The sequence below is a fragment of the Podarcis pityusensis genome, assembly GCF_964106645.2.
Source record: "Podarcis pityusensis genome assembly, chromosome: 13".
Classification (NCBI taxonomy): Eukaryota; Metazoa; Chordata; class Lepidosauria; order Squamata; family Lacertidae; genus Podarcis; species Podarcis pityusensis.
The window spans coordinates 952,021-972,836 of record NC_138038.1 but is presented as its reverse complement, the minus strand read 5'-3'; the positions used below and the strand labels follow the sequence as shown (position 1 = coordinate 972,836).

The window sequence follows — 20,816 nt, the reverse complement described above, 5'->3', positions numbered from 1 at the left end:
ACAGATTCTGCCAGTCATTTCCGCCAATTCCATATAGTCCATCAATTTCATCTGCCATTCCTCCAGTGTGGGTAGCTCTTGTGTCTTCCAATACTTTGTGATGAGTATTCTTGCTGCTGTTGTTGCATACATAAAGAAAGTTCTATCCTTTTTTAACACCGATTGGCCGACTATGCCCAGGAGAAAGGCCTCTGGTTTCTTCAAGAAGGTATATTTAAATACCTTTTTTAATTTTCAAGTTATACAGATAAAGTCTTTTAGAGTAGGTACTTGCAGTTGGGCAGGACCAGAGGTAGAAGTGCATGGGGCACAGAGCCAAGGGTGAAACTCCTGCCTGGCTACATTTCAGCAAAAGTCAGAGGTTTCCATGCAAGCAAACAGAATAATTATTGCAGTTCCAGGATACCTTCCAGTGGAGCAGGAACACCTGAGAAGGGGGTGGAGATGGGGTGGGGCATTCGTTGTCTGGAGTGGGAGCATGGTCTGGGGAGAGTCTCAGGTCCCCTGCCCTTGCTCTAGATCAGTTGGAGACTCAGGTTTGGGAAACCCTGCTCTAGGCAATAAGAGCCCCCACTCCTCAGTATATCTTATTGTAGGGAGGGGGACCCTGTATCAGCTAGGTTTCCCCCTTGGCTGTTTTCTGCTTCCTCTAATGAATGGAGAGAAGAGATGGGGATGCCTTCAGGGAAATGGGGGGGGGGGGGGCATACCTGCTCCCCAGTGCCCCCAACTGGAACCCTGGAGAAAGTGGGTAGAGAAAAGTTTTTCTTCCTCTCTCATAACACTAGAACACGTGGACATCCCTTGAAGATGAATGTGGGAAGATTGAGGAGAGATGCAAGAAAGTCCTTCTTCATGCATGCAGCGCGTGGTTAAGCTATGGAACTCCCTCCCACAGGAGGCAGTGATGGCCACCAACTGGGATTGGGCAGATTCATGGAGATAAGGGCTATCAGTGGCTCCTAGCTGCAATGGCTCTGCTCTGCCTTCACAGCTGGAGGCAGTAAATGCATCTGAATCCCAGTTGCCGGAAGCTGCAGGAGGGAGAGAGAACTTGTGCTCAGGCACTGCTTGTGGGTTTCACTTTGGGGCATCTGGCTGATGGCGAACAGAATGCTGAACTCAGTGGGCCATTGGCCTGATTCAGCAGGCTCTCCTTGTGTTCTCATGTTCTTCATTATGGTGTCTCAAGGTTTTGGGTTCTTGCATCAAGGGCATGCTGCACACACTGGTACTCCAACCTGCTGGGATTTTCCTGATTAATTCAGTGCTCTGGAATTTGGTCCAGCTGTTGAGCTGGACCAAAGCGGGGGGGCGGTCTGTGTGTTTGGGGAGCAGCGGCAAATGGGGGACGGCCGCCTACCAGCTTGCTCTCCTTGTTTCCTCTGCCTGCCCTGCCTATTGCCTCCTTCCACAGTGGGACCTTGTGCACTGGAGTACACCAAGATGAAGACCGCTGACCATTTCTGGACCGACCCCTCGGCTGATGAGCTGGTCCAGCGCCACCGAATCCACAGCTCTCACTGCCGCCAAGACTCGCCCACCAAACGCCCAGCTCTCTGTGTAGGTTTCAGAAGCTGCAGGGAAGTAGCTGGGACTGTGGGGCATGTGTGCACATGCACATGTGAGGTTATTGATGTCTTTGTGTCATGCATGTTGTGGGGAAGGTTCATGACCAACACATTAAAATCATCATTAAAGACAGCACTCTAAAACATTCCAAAGATAAAATCAGCAACCAGCTAAAAACCGATTAAAACATCCATCAACATTCTACATGTCTGGGTAGCCTTGTCTAAACAAAAACATTTTTAGCATGCGCTGAAAAGAGTATGGTGGAGGTGCCTGCCTGATGTCAATAGGCAGGGACTTCCAAAGTGTTTGGGTGCTGCCGCACTAAAATATTGATTCTTACAAAAGCAGAACAAGTATTACGTGGTGCCAGTCGCAATGCCAGTTCTGCAGATCAAAGTGGTTAAAGTGGGTGCATATGGCAGGTAAGGCAACCTAACAGGTAAACTGTTTCCAAGTTGATTTCCTGGCTGGATTCTCCTAGATTCAGAAGAGGCATTCCAGTGGAAGCATGGACGACCGGCTGTCTCTCTCAGCCAGAGACTACGTTGAGTCGCTGCACCAGAACTCCAGAGCCACACTCTTATACGGCAAAAATAATGTATTGGTGCAGCCGGTGAGTAGAGCAAAGACAGTAGCCTCTCTGGGTTAGAAAGGGGTTGCTTTGAAACCAAATCTAGTAGCCGCTAGCAAAGGTGGGAAGCACCATAAATCTTTTACCATGGTCAAATGATCACTGCTGAAACACTGAGCATACATACAGTTATGCTAGCTGTGAGGAGAACTCAGGAAATTTGCAGAATGCTAGCAATTTCTCTCCCCACCTCCAACCATGGAGTGAGTAGATATCTTTCTTTGTAACCCTCTGGGCTCTGTAATGTCATGGCCCCTCAGTCATAAGAGCTGGAAACTGGCCTCTTAATTTTTTAACAGAGATTTTCAAGATGCAGAACAGACCCCCAGAGGGTGTTTGACCCTTGGCTATAACAGTATAACAATAGATAGGATGTCACAGGTTCCCCTGTACACATCTAGCAGATCCTAGAATGGGCATGTCTAGTAGGATTGTGCTGTAAGCCATTCAGCTTGAGTTGACTCCCAGAGTGCAGTCCAGGGGGCACTTTCCCGAAGCTAAGCAGGGCCAGGTATGGTCAGTGCCTGGATGGGAGGCTTGCCTGGCAATGACATTGCTAGGTACTTAAAGAACGGCACATAGGTCAAATTTGCATAAAATCTACATATGTTGAGCTTTGTGTACAGACGTCCCAAGTTCAATCCCCAGCATCTCCAGGTCCAGCTGGGAGATCCCCTGCCAGTCAGTGTAGACCAGGCTTCCTCAAACTTGGCCCTCCAGATGCTTTTGGCCTACAACTCCCATGATCCCTAGCTAGCAGGACCAGTGGTCAGGGATGATGGGAACTGTAATCTCAAAACATCTGGAGGGCCGAAGTTGAGGAAGCCTGGTGTAGACAATACTGAGCTAGATGAGCCCCGGGTCACCTGGCAGCAGCTGTTCCTTCAGGTGGCAGGAGAGGAGCGGAGAGAAGGGCCAGGGCCACCCGACCAGCCTAGTTGGGCATGTCCTTCCATGGCATTTTTCTGGCCCAGCTGCCCATTAGAAGAATTCATAAATAAGCACGTCTACCTGAGTTTGCTGATTTCCTCCTCCCTCCTGTTCCATTTTCTTTTTGTTCCATGTCTTTATAGATTATAAGGCTCTGGGAATCAGGATGGGCTGTAAGTCAGTGGCAGAGCATCTGCTTTGCATACAGAAGGTCCCAAGTTCAAATCTCGGTATCTTCAGGCAGGGCTGGGAGAGAAGGACCCCCGTCTGAAACACTGAGGAGCTGCTGCCAGTCAGTGCAGACAGTACTGAGCTAGACAGACCAAGGGACTGACTCCGTAGATGGCGGCTTGCTTTGCTAATCCTTTCTTTGCCATATGGCAGAATAATTAAAGAAAAAGCACCAAATAGATATTTAAATAATAAAATAATTAAAAAGCAAACAACTCTTCTTCCTTTTCCTCTTTTCTTAGCGGGATGATATGGAGTCCATCCCAGGATATTTGTCCCTTCACCAGACTGCTGACGTCATGACTCTCAAGTGGACCCCAAACCAACTGATGAATGGCTCTGTGGGTGATCTGGACTATGAGAAAAGGTGAGCAGCACAGAGAATAGATTATCCTAATGCATATAACAGGATAAAAAAAAGCAGCATAAAAAGAAACTAAAGTAAGCAGCAACATTATAAGCTCAGTCGGTAGAGCATGAGCATCTCAGGGTTGTGGGCTTGAGCCCCATGTTGGGCAAAAGGGGTTGGACTGGATGACCCTCATGGTCCCTTCCAACACTTCAGTTCTATGATTCCATGAAAAATTATAGTCATGTCACCCACTCCAAAAGAAGAAAATTAACAAAAGGCGTTTAAGTTGCTGCACCACAGAATTTATCCACGTTGAAAACAATTGATCAGCCTCCCTCAACCTGATGCCTTGCAGATGCTGTGGACAGCAACTCCCATTAGCGCTAGCTGGGGCTGATGGGAGTTGTAGTTGAAAACACCTGGAAGGCACCAGGCTGGGGGAGGCTGCAATGGCTGCATTTTGACCTGAAAGGATGTCATATGCTTTGGAGCTTCCTGGCAGATTTAATTAGAGGAGTTTGATAAAGATTTCTGTGTAGATCTTGGCAAAAGGAGCCCTGCAGGGGAGCCCAAAACATCCGTGGGCACCTGGAGGAAGGAGGCTGGACTACACAGGGGTGGGAGGGTGGGGGAGCTTTCTTCGCTTCTTAGACAAATTCATTGCTAGGAGAGAGCTATCAATGGCTCTTGGCCACCATGGCTCTGCTCTGCCTCCACAGTCAGAGGCAGCTGTGCTTCTGAATCCCAGCTGCTCGAAACTGAAGGTGAGGAGACGACTCTAGTGCACAGGTCCTGCACAGACATCTGGTTGGCCCCTGTGAGAACAGGATGCTGGCTGAGAAGGGCCCCTGGCCGGATCCAGCAGGCTTTGCTTATCAGCAGCTGTGCTTGTCCAGATTCCTGCTGGCTCCTCCTTACGCCGGGTGGGGCTCCATATTCTGGCCTCAAGCACGTTGTCCGAGCTGCTGCATTTCCCCAAAGGTCAAGGAAAAAACGCCTGCTTTCCTGTGTTTGCTTTTTCAAGGCCTCAGGTAGCATGGCTGCACTTTTTTAAGCCTGGGCAAAGAGAAGTGAAAGACAAATGAAACCCCAAAAGGTTCAGTTACCGCCTTTTGAAGAAGGATCTGAAGGGTCAGAGCTTGTCCTGCCCACTCGGGCTCCTCCTGTTCTATACATTTAAAGCACTACAGTGGTACCTCGGGTTAAGTACTTAATTCGTTCCGGAGATCCGTTCTTAACCTGAAACTGTTCTTAACCTGAAGCACCACTTTAGCTAATGGGGCCTTCTGCCGCCGCGCTGCTGGAGCACGATTTCTGTTCTTATCCTGAAGCAAAGTTCTTAACCTGAAGCACTATTTCTGGGTTAGCCAGAATGTGTAACCTGAAGCGTATGTAACCTGAAGTGTATGTAACCCGAGGTACCACTGTACAACTCCACTTGAAAGAATCATGGCGTGCCCCCAAAGAATTCTGGGAAGTGTAGTTTGGGAAGGGTGCTGAGAGTTGCAGAGGGACTCCTCTTCCCCTCCCAGAGTTACAATTTTCAGAGTGGCTTAACAGTCAATCCCTTTTCAGCAGAAACTGAAAGAGGAATGTGGGGTGTCTGTCTCCTAATATCTCTCAGGGGCCTTAACATTTGGAATAATTGTGTGAATGAGGATGCTAACATTTAAGTCACTTAAACATTTCAATAAAGCTGAAACGCAACAAACAGCAATTCAGGTTTTATGCAGATTTCTATTCACTGTGATTTAACACTCAAGAGCACTTTTCACGGAGCGGAGGAAGAAAGAGCGCTTGGACACAGAGCTTTCAAGTGCGAATCATGCCTGGGAAGGGAGGAGGAAAAGGTGAATAAGTCCTTAGTTGTGCTCGTCAAGGGAGGAGAGAGGGCTGCCCAGCGTCAGAGCCAGTGCACCCTCTGCTGGGGTTGAGGCAGAATGGCCGGCACTCTTCTTACTGCTTTGTGCCAGTTGTCAGCAGGGATTTTCTGAGCGAAAGCCTGGACCATCCGCCAAAGCCAAACACACACACAAAGAGAGAGAGAGAAAAAGTGCCATCCTTGCTCATGTTGCTTGTCAACCTCCCCCCACCCCCACTCCTTCTACTCCCTGGCCACCACCCTCCTCCCCATTGGGCAGGTGCTGCCTAGCTAGCCTCTAAGTTTGTCATCACACTTTTTTTCACAGTGCTACCTACTGGTGGTTGTGTGAACTGCAGAGCATGACAACAGCCTTAGATGGTTATGTATACAGTGGTACCTTGGGTTACAGACGCTTCAGGTTACAGACTCCGCTAACCCAGAAATATTACCTCGGGTTAAGAACTTTGCCTCAGGATGAGAACAGAAATCGCGCTGCTGCAGTGATTAACCTCAGGTTAAGAACAGTTTCAGGTTAAGAACGGACCTCCAGAACGAACTAAGTTCTTAACCCGAAGTACCACTGTATAAGAAGATATATCTAGATAATGGTCAATGGTGGTGTCTTAACAGGTTTAGAATCATAGAATTGTAGTGTTTGAAGGGACCATGAGGGTCATCTAGTCCAATCCTCTGCAGTGCAGGAATCTTTCGCCCAGTGTGGTGCTTGAACCCACAACCCTGAGATTAAGAGTCTCCTGCTCTACAGACTGAGTTATCCCAGGTTTCCTGCTGAAATGTAATTATGCAGAGTTGCACCAGCCATACTGGTAGCTTAAATGATAGCTTCAGCTGCCAATCAGCAATGCTGCCATCATCTCTACAGGTGAGCTAAATTTTCATAACCAGCTCTTGCAATTTCAGTGGTCCAACAGGTGGGAGCCAGTCTGAAAGATGATGCATCAATTGCATGTTAACTCAGAACTTCAATATTATTCACTAAATTGGTACAAAAACTGGTAGCATAGATGTAGTGAAAATTGCAGTTTCATTTTTTAAAGTGAGAGAACTCACTGTGGAATGATTCTCTAATATTGTGGAACTTACTGCCACAGAATTTGGGATGGGTCTCTTTTTTTCGTTGAGCATTTGCCAGGAGTTTAGTTTTGCTTATTCCCACTCCATTTTCTTCCTGTTAGAGGTGGATGTGGGGCTGACCCTTCAGGGAGTTTTCTGAGGGTGACCCCGATGGGCTTTGTTCTTCCCTCTCACAGCATCTACTGGGACTTCGCCATGACCATCCGCCTGGAGGACATTGTCTACCTCCACTGCCACCAGCAAGGTAAGAGAGGGGCTGGTTCCGCTACAGAATCTGCTTTGGTCGCCCTGTCTGGTGGTCAGTCCAGTTTGGGCTCTGGCTCCACCCACGACTGACCTGGAGGGGAAGCAGGAGAGAAGCACCCCATTCTCTGGAAAGAGAGTAGAAGCTTCTCCACATCAAAATCAGAAACCTGTTAAAGGGCGCACAAGGGGTGCATTGTCGACATTAAGCAGAGGTGTGGGTGGCCCTAGGCCATTTGGGGGTGGGGGCAACAAAATGCTTCTGGCTCCCCCTGGAGCCCAGTGGGGTTTCTTTGGACAGAATCTGGTTCTCACCTCTTCCCTCTTTTCCATCTCTCTCCCCCCACCCGCTTTCTCTTGCCAATAGTAGACAGTGGGGGCACAGTTGTCCTGGTAAGCCAAGACGGCATCCAGCGCCCACCACTGCGATTCCCGAAAGGTGGGCACCTCCTGCAGTTCCTCTCCTGCCTAGAAAATGGGCTCCTGCCCCATGGCCAGCTGGACCCCCCTCTGTGGTCACAGAGGGGGAAGGTAAGGCTGGCTGCAGCCTGGGGGGGGTGAGGGTGGCCTTTCACAGCTCGGGACTGGTAATCTCCATTCAAAAATGACTTTGTAGAGCTGGAAAAGGACAACTGAGGTGATCAAGGGGGGTGGAGAACCCTCCTACAAAGAAAGGCTGCAGGGCTTTGGACATTATAGTTTAGAGAAAAGGCAAATCATGGCTTATCCACACCCTTTTGCCCTGATCTTTGCAGCCACAGTCCACGCTTAAAAGCTCCATGTCCAAACATTTCTTCTTCTTTCTTTGGCTCCAAGCTGTCCCCACAAAAACCCATTCTTTAAAGCTCAATCGGAGCAAACGTCAATTTGGGTTTTCTGCCGAATGACATTTGCTCTGATTGAGCTTCAAAGAATGGGGTTTTGTGGGAAAAGCTCTGAGCAAAAAAAGCACAACCCCAACCCCTGCTCAGACCTGGAGCTTTTAAGTGCAGTCTGTGCCTGGAGACAGTGGAGGAAAGGCAAATGTGCATAAGGCCTAAGAGGAAACCTGATGGAAGTTTATGAAGTCATGCATGGCATGGAGAAAGTGGAGAGGGAAATGTTTTTCTCCTTCTGTCATTACATTAGAACTCATGGGCATCCAATGAAGTTGAAGATTTTAAGGTATATAGACAACAGAAAGGCCTTCTTCACATAGTAAAACTCTGGAACTCCCTCCCACAGGAGGCAGTAATGGCCTCCAACTGAGATGGCTTTAAAAGAGGACTAGACAAATTCATAGAGGACGAGAGGCCTATCAATGGCTACTGGCTACGATGGCTGCACTCTGCCTACAAGGTCAGAGGCAGCAGTGCTTCTGAATGCCAGTTGCTGGAAACCACTGGAAGGGAGAGGGCGCTTGCCTTTGATTCCTGCTTGTGGGCTTGGCAGAAGAGGCATCTGGTTGGCCACTCTCAGGACAGGATGCTGGACCAGATGGGCCTCACTGGATGGATCCAGCAGGCTCTTCTGATGTTCTTATGAACTGTTCGTGGGCTCTGGAAGTGGCAGTGCAAGAAGGGCTTTGTGGGTCTTCTGTTCTCCTGCTTTGCTTTTAGAGGGGTTGAGGAAGGTATAGGCCTCAGGAACCGATGGAGGGCATCTGCTGGAGCTCAAGGTCTGTCAAAGAGCTCCTGCTTTGCATGGGGAAGCCCCTCGGCTCAGTCCCCAGTGGCATCTCCAGGGAGGGCTGAGCAGGAGGCTCTGGGTGTATTCTATCTGGAGTCAAATCGTGTGATTCTAATCCTGCATATAGGTTTTTATAAATATTAATATTCTTCTGAATATCAGTACTGTAGCTAGAAATCACAGGAGGAGAACGTGATCTTGTGCATGGGTCCTGCTTGTGGGTTTCCCATTGGAGCATCTGGTTGGCCACTGTGAGAACAGGATTCTGGACTGGACAGGCACTGGCCTGATCCAGAGGCTCTTCTGATGTTCTTTCCGGACTGAACCCTTGTCATGAAATATTGTTTTAATCAAATTTAAAAACTGAACGAAGAAAATCAGACTTGAAAAGCAACGAGGGAAAGCTGTGCTAAGGAGGGAAACCTCTGTGATAAGGGGAGACTGTTCTCACCCCCACCCCTTCTCCCCCATGGAAATGTGAGCTTGGCCTTAGGCATTCAGGAAGTTGTGTTAGATTGAGTCAGATAGTAGATCCATCTAGTTTCGTATTGGTTTCACAGACTGGCAGTGGTTCTCCACGGTTTCAGACGGGATAGTTCCTCACATTGGATGGGAATGCTATGGAAGTCTGAGCCTGGGACTGAGTCTGCTCTGGCCTTGGCTCAGTCGTTGTTCTGCACTAAATGAGGCAGCCACATTTCTGAAGATCTTTGTTTCCTCCAAGTCTGGTCCTGACTGAAAGGATGCTGGAATCAACAAGGCAGACCCACATGACCTGAAGGTGCTGCTGTGCAATGCCCGGTCAATGATCCACAAGACCACCGCCATGCATGACTTGATTGTGGATGGAGAAATGAGGTTGGATGAGGCAGATGGGTCTGTTCTTGCCGCTGCTTGTCCACCAGGTTTCTCTTACGCACAGCAGCCCAGGTTATTTGGGTGGGGAGGGCGGGGGCTTGCAGTGATCTTTAGAAAGTCATTAGCCTGCACCAGGTGTCCTATTGGGACTCCAGTTTTCTGAGTGCATGTTCTGGAGCTTGGGCAATAGAGGCAGTGCAGGATTCCTATTACTGTATTAACTTCCCTACTGCATCAAGGATTCCCTGCCTGAGCTGCTTCAGGTTGTGGTGGATGTTCTCCTGAAGAAACCTAGTTTGGTTGTCCTAGGGGATTTTAACACCCATGCTGACACAACCTCACAAGGAACCGCTTGGGACTTTGTGGAACGCATGGCCTCCATGGGGCCCTCCCTGAATAAGTTTGGCCCAACTCATAGTCACGGACATGCCTTAGACCTGGTGTTCACCTCCATGGACGGGGGTGATTTGACAATTAAGTAAAACTGAAACAAAAGAAGTGCCATGGTCAGATCACTTAGTGCAACTGGACTTCTCTGCGACCCTTCCCCTCTGCAGGGAGGTGGGACCGATTCAGATGGTCCGCCCCCACCACTTAATGAATCCAAATAGTTTCCAGAGAGTGGTAGGGGATGTTTTATCCCATGTTGATGGCCTTTCAGCTGATTCCTTGGTGGCCCGCTGGAATGTGGAGTTAACCAGGGCTATCGACTGTCTGGATCTGAAGCGCCCTCTCCGATTGCATGGAGCCTGGACAACCCCATGGTTTTCCCCGGAGCTGAGGGTGATGAAACAATCGCTGAGATGGCTAGAGCACCAGTGGCAGAAAACTCATTCTGAATCTGACCAGACACGGGTTACAGCTCAACGTCGAGCCTACCAAGTGGTGATAGTAATGGCGAAGAGAACCTTCTTCACCACCTCTATTGCATCTGCAGAAAACAGCAGCAAGAGACTCTTTCAGGTGGTTCACAATCTAATGGAACCACCTTCACCATTGGGGCCTGGTGACAACCCCAATATCTTCTGCAATGATATTGCAAAGTCTTTTGCAGATTAAAGTCACTCAGACTCCACCGTGGGAGCAGGGCCAGGGCGGGAGAGTGCTAGAGTCCTGTCTAGACAAGTTGCATAGGATCAGTTCCTTTTTTTTTTTTAATGATTTTTATTAAGATTTCAGTAAAAGATTAAACAGAAAAACATAGAAAAGAAATACACAAATACACAATACATAATCCAAAAAAGAATAAAAAACACAAAAAACAAAAAACAAAAAAAAAGAAACAGAACAATTAAAAACAATATCACCTTTTCATTTCCGTTTTTAAATTTACTTATTTTCTGGACCTCCTCATACCTCCCTCTTTTGTATTCCAGTCCAAATTGTTTGTCCAGCAATTTCTTTTCCACTTTTTTAATCCCAATCTTTAATCTTAATATAATATAGCATTAACATTTTACCTCTTAAATACCAAATTTCCATTTCCTTCAACTTCTTTAATCCTAATCTTTAATCTTAGTCTATCTATATCTTTGAATCCTGTACAGCTGGAAACCACTTATTTTTAATCCAACATCACTCTAACATTCTTTAATTTTGCAGTGTTTCTGTAGATAATCTTTGAATTTCTTCCAATCTTCCTCCACCGACTCTTCTCCCTGGTCACGGATTCTGCCAGTCATTTCCGCCAGTTCCATATAGTCCATCAGTTTCATCTGCCATTCCTCCAGCGTGGGAAGTTCTTGTGTCTTCCAATACTTTGCGATGAGTATTCTTGCTGCTGTTGTTGCATACATAAAGAAAGTTCTATCCTTTTTTATCACCGTTTGGCCGACCATGCCCAGGAGAAAGGCCTCTGGTTTCTTAGGGAAGGTATATTTAAATACCTTTTTTAATTCATTATATATCATTTCCCAGAAAGCCTTAATCTTTGGGCACGTCCACCAAAGGTGAAAAAATGTACCTTCAGTTTCTTTACATTTCCAACATTTGTTATCGGGCAAATGATAGATTTTTGCAAGCTTGACCGGGGTTATGTACCACCTGTATATCATTTTCATAATATTCTCTCTTAAGGCATTATATGCCTGTCAGGGGTTCAGGAGCAGAGGCAAGGGCAAGGGAGGAAACAGAGAGCGAGGGGGAGGAGGCAGAAGAAAAGATGAGTGATGACGACGACCCGAGATCTCCGAGTCTTTCCAGTGAATCAGAAGATTCACAGAAAGGAGCACCAGTGGCCAGGGCAAGGGGGGAGCCTAGGGGGACACCCCAGGAAGATAGAGCCAGAGGGGACTCAGAGGGGAGCAGTTGGAAATCGGGACCAGCGTCACCGCCAGAGAGCAGGGAAGAGGAAGGGCGCCAGGGATCAAGCGCTGGCAGCTCACAACAGGGGGGAGGGCACGAGTCAGGAGTGGCCACACCTCCATCGGGGAGCGAAGAAACGGTCAGACGGAAGGTGGAAGGTTGGGCGCGCGCGACAAGTTCAAATGCACAGGAAGGTGGCGCAGTAGGCAGCCCGGAAAGGGAGCCAGGTCCTAAAGCCCGCCGAAAGGAGGGAGAAGAGTCAGGGGGGTCAGCGTCAGCGTCAGAGGAATCCCGGAAAGAAGAGACCCCGGGGGGCAGAGGGACCCAGAGAAGAACAGTCAGGCGGAAAAGGTGGAGCAAGGCTAGGATATTAAGTTGGTGTACAAGGGGCGGAGACTCAGATGGAGCTTCGCCGATCTAACCATTAGACGTAGGGTTGCACGCAGCAGCTTGAGAATGGAAACTGTAACTCAATAAAGACTTTTATTTAATGATCGCTGGCTAGCGTGATCCTCTGTGAGCTAGGATCTGGAAGCAACTCTGACAGTAAGCTCCATCTCATGAATTGTGGGCATCTACAGCCTCGCGGAGAGGAGAGAAAGCGGGTGCCTACTAGCGAGCTCACGAACGGCAGACAACATGACGGCCGAACAGCAGATAGTGGAACTCAGAGAAGCAGTGTCGCGCCTGAATGCCGAGGCTCTTGCATCCAGGAAGAGAGAGGAGGACGCAGCTGCCGCCTACAGGGATCTCCAGGTCAGGTTGGAAGTGCTTACGAAGCAAGGGCAACTGACACCCAAACCGGAGGGGATTGGGTTGGGGAGACGAACAGGCGGTTTGGTCTCTCACTTCGATGGGAATTTGCAACAGTACCCCAACTTTAGAGCAGATGTAATGTGTGCACTGCAACTGCTGAACAAAGACTTTAGAGATGAGCAAGAGAAGGTGGGATTCATCATGTCCCATTTGCATGGAGATGCTAAAGCATGGCTGCGCAATTTGTGGAGAGATAAGGATCCGGCGCTCCAAAACGCGGATGCCTTTATTAAAGCGATGGATGGGTGCTTTTTGTCAAGCATTGACGTGGATCTTGCTCGGCAGCAGATACATGGACTGAAGCAAGGGAGGGCCAGCGTAAGGCAGTACCATGCCCGCTTTTTCGCTTTGGTCAGTGCTCTGGAATGGGACAGAGATTCGGCTCCTGTAAGAGACCTGTTTTGGGAGGGATTGCACGGCTCGGTTAAAGATGAAATTGCGAGGGGGGAGAGACCCCGGACCACGCAGGAGATCGTTCAGAGGGCGCTGGCGGTGGGGGTGCGGCTGGAAGGACGTCCGTGGAGCAGTGGCGAAGGGCGTGGAGGGCGCGAACCAGCCAGGGGCTTCTCCTTCCTTCCCAGAGAAGCAGCGCGTGCGCAATCCACGCCTCCGCCAGGAGGAGGAGCGGAACCTATGGAGGTTGGAGGTGCAAGGGCTCAGTCAGCAGCCAGAGCCCTAGCACCGGCAGCAGTGAAAGCGAAGCCTCCTAGAGGGAACAGGAAGTGTTACATCTGCGATGATCCACAGCATATGGCGAAAGAGTGTCCCCAGAGGCTCCACAAGCACACTGCAGCCTCAGCAATGGTAACTGCAGCAACGCAGCAAGGACAACCACAGCAGGGAAACGACGGAGTCTGGTTGGAAGAGGCACTGGGGCCCAGCCAGACGTGTCAGTGAAGCAGTCCCCAGAGATTTTACAGCCCATGGACCCCCTCCCGCCCAAACCGGTAGTGAGGCTCACCGCGTCGCTCCAGCTGCCCAATGGAATCACCATGGACGTGCCAATCACCATTGACTCCGGAAGCAATGCGGACTTTATAGGGCAGGACTTTGTCGACCGGCACGCTATACAGTTGCTGCCTGCCACGCTGCCCCTGCAGGTTGTCACGGTGGATGGCAGGGAGCTGCTAGGGGGGCAAGTGGTGAAGCAGACGCCACCAATGGTGATGCGACTTGGGAATCACAGGGAAATCATCAGCTTCAATGTCACTCAACTATCGGACACGCCCATTGTATTGGGCATGAGTTGGCTGGACAAGCACAGCCCGACGCTGGCTTGGTACCAGAGGCAGCTGACCTTCGGCTCTTCCTTTTGCGCTGAACACTGCATCGTGCCCAGGCAGGAAGGAGAGGAAGAGGAGTCACAGCTGCAGCTAGGCACGCTGCAAGCGGTTCCCCACAAGTACGCAGAATTTTTGGAGGTTTTCTGCGAGAAGGAGGCAGACAGGCTACCCCCCCACAGACCATATGACTGCAAAATTGACCTGCTGCCGGGGGCGGCGCTGCCCAAAGGGAAGCTGTATTCCATGTCTGAGGACGAACTGCAGGAACTCAAAGAGTTCATAGATCATAATTTGGAGCGCGGTTTCATCCGAGAGTCCAAGGCAGCGGGGGGCAGTCCGGTATTCTTTGTTAAGAAGAGGGACACGCCCCAAAAAAGACTTGTAGTGGACTTTCGCATCTTGAACAGTGTGACCAAGCCATCGGACTTCCCCATGCCCCGAATCGACGACCTCCTCGCAAAGGTACGGAAGGGCAGAGTGTTCACCAAGTTGGACCTGCGAGGGGCATACAACCTCATTCGCATGCGGGAAGGAGATGAGTGGAAGACAGCCATGTTCACGCCCCTGGGCACCTACGAATATAGAGTTATGCCTTTTGGATTGCAAAATGGCTCCCACGTTTTTCAAGCTTTCATGCATCACGTGTTGGCGGGGCTCCTCTACAAGACGTGCGTCTGTTTCTTGGATGACATCCTGATCTTTTCGGAATCGCAGCAGGAGCATGACAGACACGTCAAGGAAGTGCTGAGCAGGCTACAGCAACATAGGCTTTACGCCAAGCTGGAGAAGTGCCAATTCGACGTGACGGAGGTGGATTTCCTGGGCTACAAGTTGTCTGATAAAGGGCTCGCCATGGACAGCGCCAAGGTCCGAGCAGTGTTGGATTGGAAAAGCCCACGCAACCGGAAGGAGGTCCAACGGTTTGTCGGCTTCGCGAACTTCTATCGCAAGTTTATCAAAGGCTTTGCGATGCAGACAGCGGCCATCACGGACACGCTCAGCTCCAAGAAAAAGAAGTTCATCTGGACAGAGCAGGCGGAGCAGTCCTTTCAGGCACTCAAGCGTCTCTTCGCGTCGGAAGAGCAGCTGCTTCATGTCAACCCCAGCAGGCCGATGAGGGTGGAGACAGACGCTTCGGACAGAGCCGTGGGAGCAGTCCTGCTGCAGAAAGACCCGCAGGGGGTTTGGAGGCCGGGAGCGTTTTACTCAAGGAAGCTCAGCAAGTCCGAACAGAACTACACCATCTGGGACAGGGAGTTGCTGGCCATTCATGCAGCGTTCAAAGCGTGGAGGCACTTCCTGATCGGCGCCAAGCACACGGTGCAGGTCTGCACGGACCACAAGAATCTAGAGCACTGGCGCACGGCACAGTTCCTGAACCAGAGGCAGATACGTTGGGCTGAGTTCTTTGCGAATTTCGACTTCCGAATAGAATATGTCCCGGGGGACACCAACATCATGGCGGATGCTCTCTCCCGTAAGCCACAGTATCTGGAGGAGGCAACGCCAGCGGCCGCCATGCACATCTTCGCACCGACAGTGTGGGCGTGCGCGGCGGCAACAGTTGACCTGGATGCGGTGCGACGAGCGTTGCAGGATGACTCCTTCGCGCAAGCAAAGATGGCAGAGGTGCACAGGGGCACGGCAGCGACCGACGAGTTCCAGCTGCGAGATGGTTTGCTCATCCGTAAAGGGGCCATCTACGTGCCGGGAGACGAACTTCGCGCCAAGGTACTGCAGCAGCTGCACGACGCGCCCACTGCCGGGCACTTTGGCAAGGAGAAGACGGTGGAATTAGTAGCCAGAGACTTCTGGTGGCCCGGAATGAGAGGGGAAGTCGCGGACTACGTGGCGAGGTGTGACACCTGCCAGAGGGCCAAACCAGTGCACAGACCGCCGGCCGGACTGCTGGAACCGCTGCAAACTCCGTTCGAACCATGGGAGAGAGTGGCCCTGGACTTTGTCACGGATCTGCCCAGCTCGAGGGGCAAGACGGCTGTGCTGGTGGTGGTGGACTTGTTCTCCAAGATGGCACATTTCATTCCGTGTGCGAAGGTGGCCACGGCGGAACAAACCGCCAAACTGTTCATAGACCACGTGTTCAAGGTTCACGGTCTGCCGCGGTCTATTCTGTCCGACCGAGGGCGACAGTTCATCTCGAACTTCTGGCAGAGGCTGATGGGCTTCCTGAACGTCAAGATCAACCTGGCGTCGGCTAGACACCCGCAGACCAACGGGCAAGCGGAGCGGGTCAATGCCATCATGCAGCAGTACCTGAGATGTTATGCGAATCAACAGCCTGCGACGTGGGTGGATTACCTGCCTCTCGCCGAGTTCGCCTACAACAACACGAAGCACGTGTCCACGGGGGTCACGCCGTTCTTCGCCAACAACGGGAGGCACCCCAGAACCTTCCCGGGACTGGAAAGAATGGGGGAGGGGGAGCCGCAGACAGCAGATGCGTTCGCGTCGGAGTTGCAGGAGGTCCACGATCAGCTGCGGCGGCACCTGGAGCTGGCTAAACACGCATACAAGGTACAAGCGGACAAACACAGAAGGGTTGGCGAAGAGATCCATGTGGGAGACTGGGTCTGGTTAGCAGCCCACGCAGTGCCGGCCAGGTCGTTGGCGAAGAAGAAACTAGGGCATAAACAACTGGGGCCCTACCAAGTCGAAGAACAGGTCAACCCGGTGGCTTTCAGGCTGGCTCTTCCGGAGGGTTCCAGAATGCATCCGGTGTTCCACAGATCGGTGCTCACTCCCTACAAGGCACCTCACAGGTTTCAGGAACCAGGAACGGCACCGGGTCCGCTCCGAGAGAGAACCGGGCAAGGGGGAGTGGCACAGGAGGAGCGCATCAACGAAGTCACGGAGATTTTGGACTCCAGATGGGGGGAAGAGGGGGTAGAATACCTTCTCGCCAAGGAGGGCACCCCGGCCAGTGCCAACAGCTGGGTGCCGGGCTACGCTTTAGACGAACCTCTGCTCAAAGAAGAGTTTCATGCCCTCTTCCCACACAGGCCAATGCCAGCAGACTTTTTCGACGACTGGCTTTTCACGCCCACGCTTTCAGCCAGCACGTTCCGGGGGTTCGACTCGGACGAGGAACCGACACGAGACGCCCGTTCCCCGGAGGGGTCACCCTCGGGATCTGCTTCAGAACCCTCGTATTGGTGGGATGATCGACCAGAGGAGCAGTTCCGCAGAAGGTGGCTGGAGGGTCCAGGACGAGCAACGTCTCCAGAAGGCAACGAGGGAGAGATGGACATGGACGTTTTCGGGGACGACCCGGGTTTCGAGCACGGCGGCACAGAGATGGAAGCGGAGGTGACCGTCGTCAACGAGAGCAGGGAGGAAGAACCGGAAGACTTCGGATGGCGGCCCGCCACGGGAAGCGAACTGTATCCGACATTCGTCCCCCTGACACAGCAGCACCCAGATCCCGCACCGGAAGGAGGGGAGGGGGGAAGAGGGGGCTTCGAGGGGGGGATGGATGTCAGGGGTTCAGGAGCAGAGGCAAGGGCAAGGGAGGAAACAGAGAGCGAGGGGGAGGAGGCAGAAGAAAAGATGAGTGATGACGACGACCCGAGATCTCCGAGTCTTTCCAGTGAATCAGAAGATTCACAGAAAGGAGCACCAGTGGCCAGGGCAAGGGGGGAGCCTAGGGGGACACCCCAGGAAGATAGAGCCAGAGGGGACTCAGAGGGGAGCAGTTGGAAATCGGGACCAGCGTCACCGCCAGAGAGCAGGGAAGAGGAAGGGCGCCAGGGATCAAGCGCTGGCAGCTCACAACAGGGGGGAGGGCACGAGTCAGGAGTGGCCACACCTCCATCGGGGAGCGAAGAAACGGTCAGACGGAAGGTGGAAGGTTGGGCGCGCGCGACAAGTTCAAATGCACAGGAAGGTGGCGCAGTAGGCAGCCCGGAAAGGGAGCCAGGTCCTAAAGCCCGCCGAAAGGAGGGAGAAGAGTCAGGGGGGTCAGCGTCAGCGTCAGAGGAATCCCGGAAAGAAGAGACCCCGGGGGGCAGAGGGACCCAGAGAAGAACAGTCAGGCGGAAAAGGTGGAGCAAGGCTAGGATATTAAGTTGGTGTACAAGGGGCGGAGACTCAGATGGAGCTTCGCCGATCTAACCATTAGACGTAGGGTTGCACGCAGCAGCTTGAGAATGGAAACTGTAACTCAATAAAGACTTTTATTTAATGATCGCTGGCTAGCGTGATCCTCTGTGAGCTAGGATCTGGAAGCAACTCTGACAGTAAGCTCCATCTCATGAATTGTGGGCATCTACAGCCTCGCGGAGAGGAGAGAAAGCGGGTGCCTACTAGCGAGCTCACGAACGGCAGACAACATGACGGCCGAACAGCAGATAGTGGAACTCAGAGAAGCAGTGTCGCGCCTGAATGCCGAGGCTCTTGCATCCAGGAAGAGAGAGGAGGACGCAGCTGCCGCCTACAGGGATCTCCAGGTCAGGTTGGAAGTGCTTACGAAGCAAGGGCAACTGACACCCAAACCGGAGGGGATTGGGTTGGGGAGACGAACAGGCGGTTTGGTCTCTCACTTCGATGGGAATTTGCAACAGTACCCCAACTTTAGAGCAGATGTAATGTGTGCACTGCAACTGCTGAACAAAGACTTTAGAGATGAGCAAGAGAAGGTGGGATTCATCATGTCCCATTTGCATGGAGATGCTAAAGCATGGCTGCGCAATTTGTGGAGAGATAAGGATCCGGCGCTCCAAAACGCGGATGCCTTTATTAAAGCGATGGATGGGTGCTTTTTGTCAAGCATTGACGTGGATCTTGCTCGGCAGCAGATACATGGACTGAAGCAAGGGAGGGCCAGCGTAAGGCAGTACCATGCCCGCTTTTTCGCTTTGGTCAGTGCTCTGGAATGGGACAGAGATTCGGCTCCTGTAAGAGACCTGTTTTGGGAGGGATTGCACGGCTCGGTTAAAGATGAAATTGCGAGGGGGGAGAGACCCCGGACCACGCAGGAGATCGTTCAGAGGGCGCTGGCGGTGGGGGTGCGGCTGGAAGGACGTCCGTGGAGCAGTGGCGAAGGGCGTGGAGGGCGCGAACCAGCCAGGGGCTTCTCCTTCCTTCCCAGAGAAGCAGCGCGTGCGCAATCCACGCCTCCGCCAGGAGGAGGAGCGGAACCTATGGAGGTTGGAGGTGCAAGGGCTCAGTCAGCAGCCAGAGCCCTAGCACCGGCAGCAGTGAAAGCGAAGCCTCCTAGAGGGAACAGGAAGTGTTACATCTGCGATGATCCACAGCATATGGCGAAAGAGTGTCCCCAGAGGCTCCACAAGCACACTGCAGCCTCAGCAATGGTAACTGCAGCAACGCAGCAAGGACAACCACAGCAGGGAAACGACGGAGTCTGGTTGGAAGAGGCACTGGGGCCCAGCCAGACGTGTCAGTGAAGCAGTCCCCAGAGATTTTACAGCCCATGGACCCCCTCCCGCCCAAACCGGTAGTGAGGCTCACCGCGTCGCTCCAGCTGCCCAATGGAATCACCATGGACGTGCCAATCACCATTGACTCCGGAAGCAATGCGGACTTTATAGGGCAGGACTTTGTCGACCGGCACGCTATACAGTTGCTGCCTGCCACGCTGCCCCTGCAGGTTGTCACGGTGGATGGCAGGGAGCTGCTAGGGGGGCAAGTGGTGAAGCAGACGCCACCAATGGTGATGCGACTTGGGAATCACAGGGAAATCATCAGCTTCAATGTCACTCAACTATCGGACACGCCCATTGTATTGGGCATGAGTTGGCTGGACAAGCACAGCCCGACGCTGGCTTGGTACCAGAGGCAGCTGACCTTCGGCTCTTCCTTTTGCGCTGAACACTGCATCGTGCCCAGGCAGGAAGGAGAGGAAGAGGAGTCACAGCTGCAGCTAGGCACGCTGCAAGCGGTTCCCCACAAGTACGCAGAATTTTTGGAGGTTTTCTGCGAGAAGGAGGCAGACAGGCTACCCCCCCACAGACCATATGACTGCAAAATTGACCTGCTGCCGGGGGCGGCGCTGCCCAAAGGGAAGCTGTATTCCATGTCTGAGGACGAACTGCAGGAACTCAAAGAGTTCATAGATCATAATTTGGAGCGCGGTTTCATCCGAGAGTCCAAGGCAGCGGGGGGCAGTCCGGTATTCTTTGTTAAGAAGAGGGACACGCCCCAAAAAAGACTTGTAGTGGACTTTCGCATCTTGAACAGTGTGACCAAGCCATCGGACTTCCCCATGCCCCGAATCGACGACCTCCTCGCAAAGGTACGGAAGGGCAGAGTGTTCACCAAGTTGGACCTGCGAGGGGCATACAACCTCATTCGCATGCGGGAAGGAGATGAGTGGAAGACAGCCATGTTCACGCCCCTGGGCACCTACGAATATAGAGTTATGCCTTTTGGATTGCAAAATGGCTCCCACGTTTTTCAAGCTTTCATGCATCACGTGTTGGCGGGGCTCCTCTACAAGACGTGCGTCTGTTTCTTGGATGACATCCTGATCTTTTCGGAATCGCAGCAGGAGCATGACAGACACGTCAAGGAAGTGCTGAGCAGGCTACAGCAACATAGGCTTTACGCCAAGCTGGAGAAGTGCCAATTCGACGTGACGGAGGTGGATTTCCTGGGCTACAAGTTGTCTGATAAAGGGCTCGCCATGGACAGCGCCAAGGTCCGAGCAGTGTTGGATTGGAAAAGCCCACGCAACCGGAAGGAGGTCCAACGGTTTGTCGGCTTCGCGAACTTCTATCGCAAGTTTATCAAAGGCTTTGCGATGCAGACAGCGGCCATCACGGACACGCTCAGCTCCAAGAAAAAGAAGTTCATCTGGACAGAGCAGGCGGAGCAGTCCTTTCAGGCACTCAAGCGTCTCTTCGCGTCGGAAGAGCAGCTGCTTCATGTCAACCCCAGCAGGCCGATGAGGGTGGAGACAGACGCTTCGGACAGAGCCGTGGGAGCAGT

At 51.9% G+C, this 20,816-nt stretch overlaps 1 protein-coding gene across 1 annotated transcript in view; it reads left to right on the top strand.

Annotated features, from left to right (window-relative positions):
• SGSM1 (small G protein signaling modulator 1) overlaps nucleotides 1-20,816 on the top strand; it is a 99,217-nt gene that overhangs the window by 25,570 nt on the left and 52,831 nt on the right. The window contains exons 6-10 of the mRNA XM_080979188.1: nucleotides 1,418-1,563; nucleotides 2,057-2,188; nucleotides 3,610-3,734; nucleotides 6,855-6,922; nucleotides 7,289-7,452. Of these exons, the coding sequence (XP_080835314.1) occupies nucleotides 1,418-1,563; nucleotides 2,057-2,188; nucleotides 3,610-3,734; nucleotides 6,855-6,922; nucleotides 7,289-7,452 (635 nt within the window). The remainder of the gene's footprint in view (nucleotides 1-1,417; nucleotides 1,564-2,056; nucleotides 2,189-3,609; nucleotides 3,735-6,854; nucleotides 6,923-7,288; nucleotides 7,453-20,816) is intronic.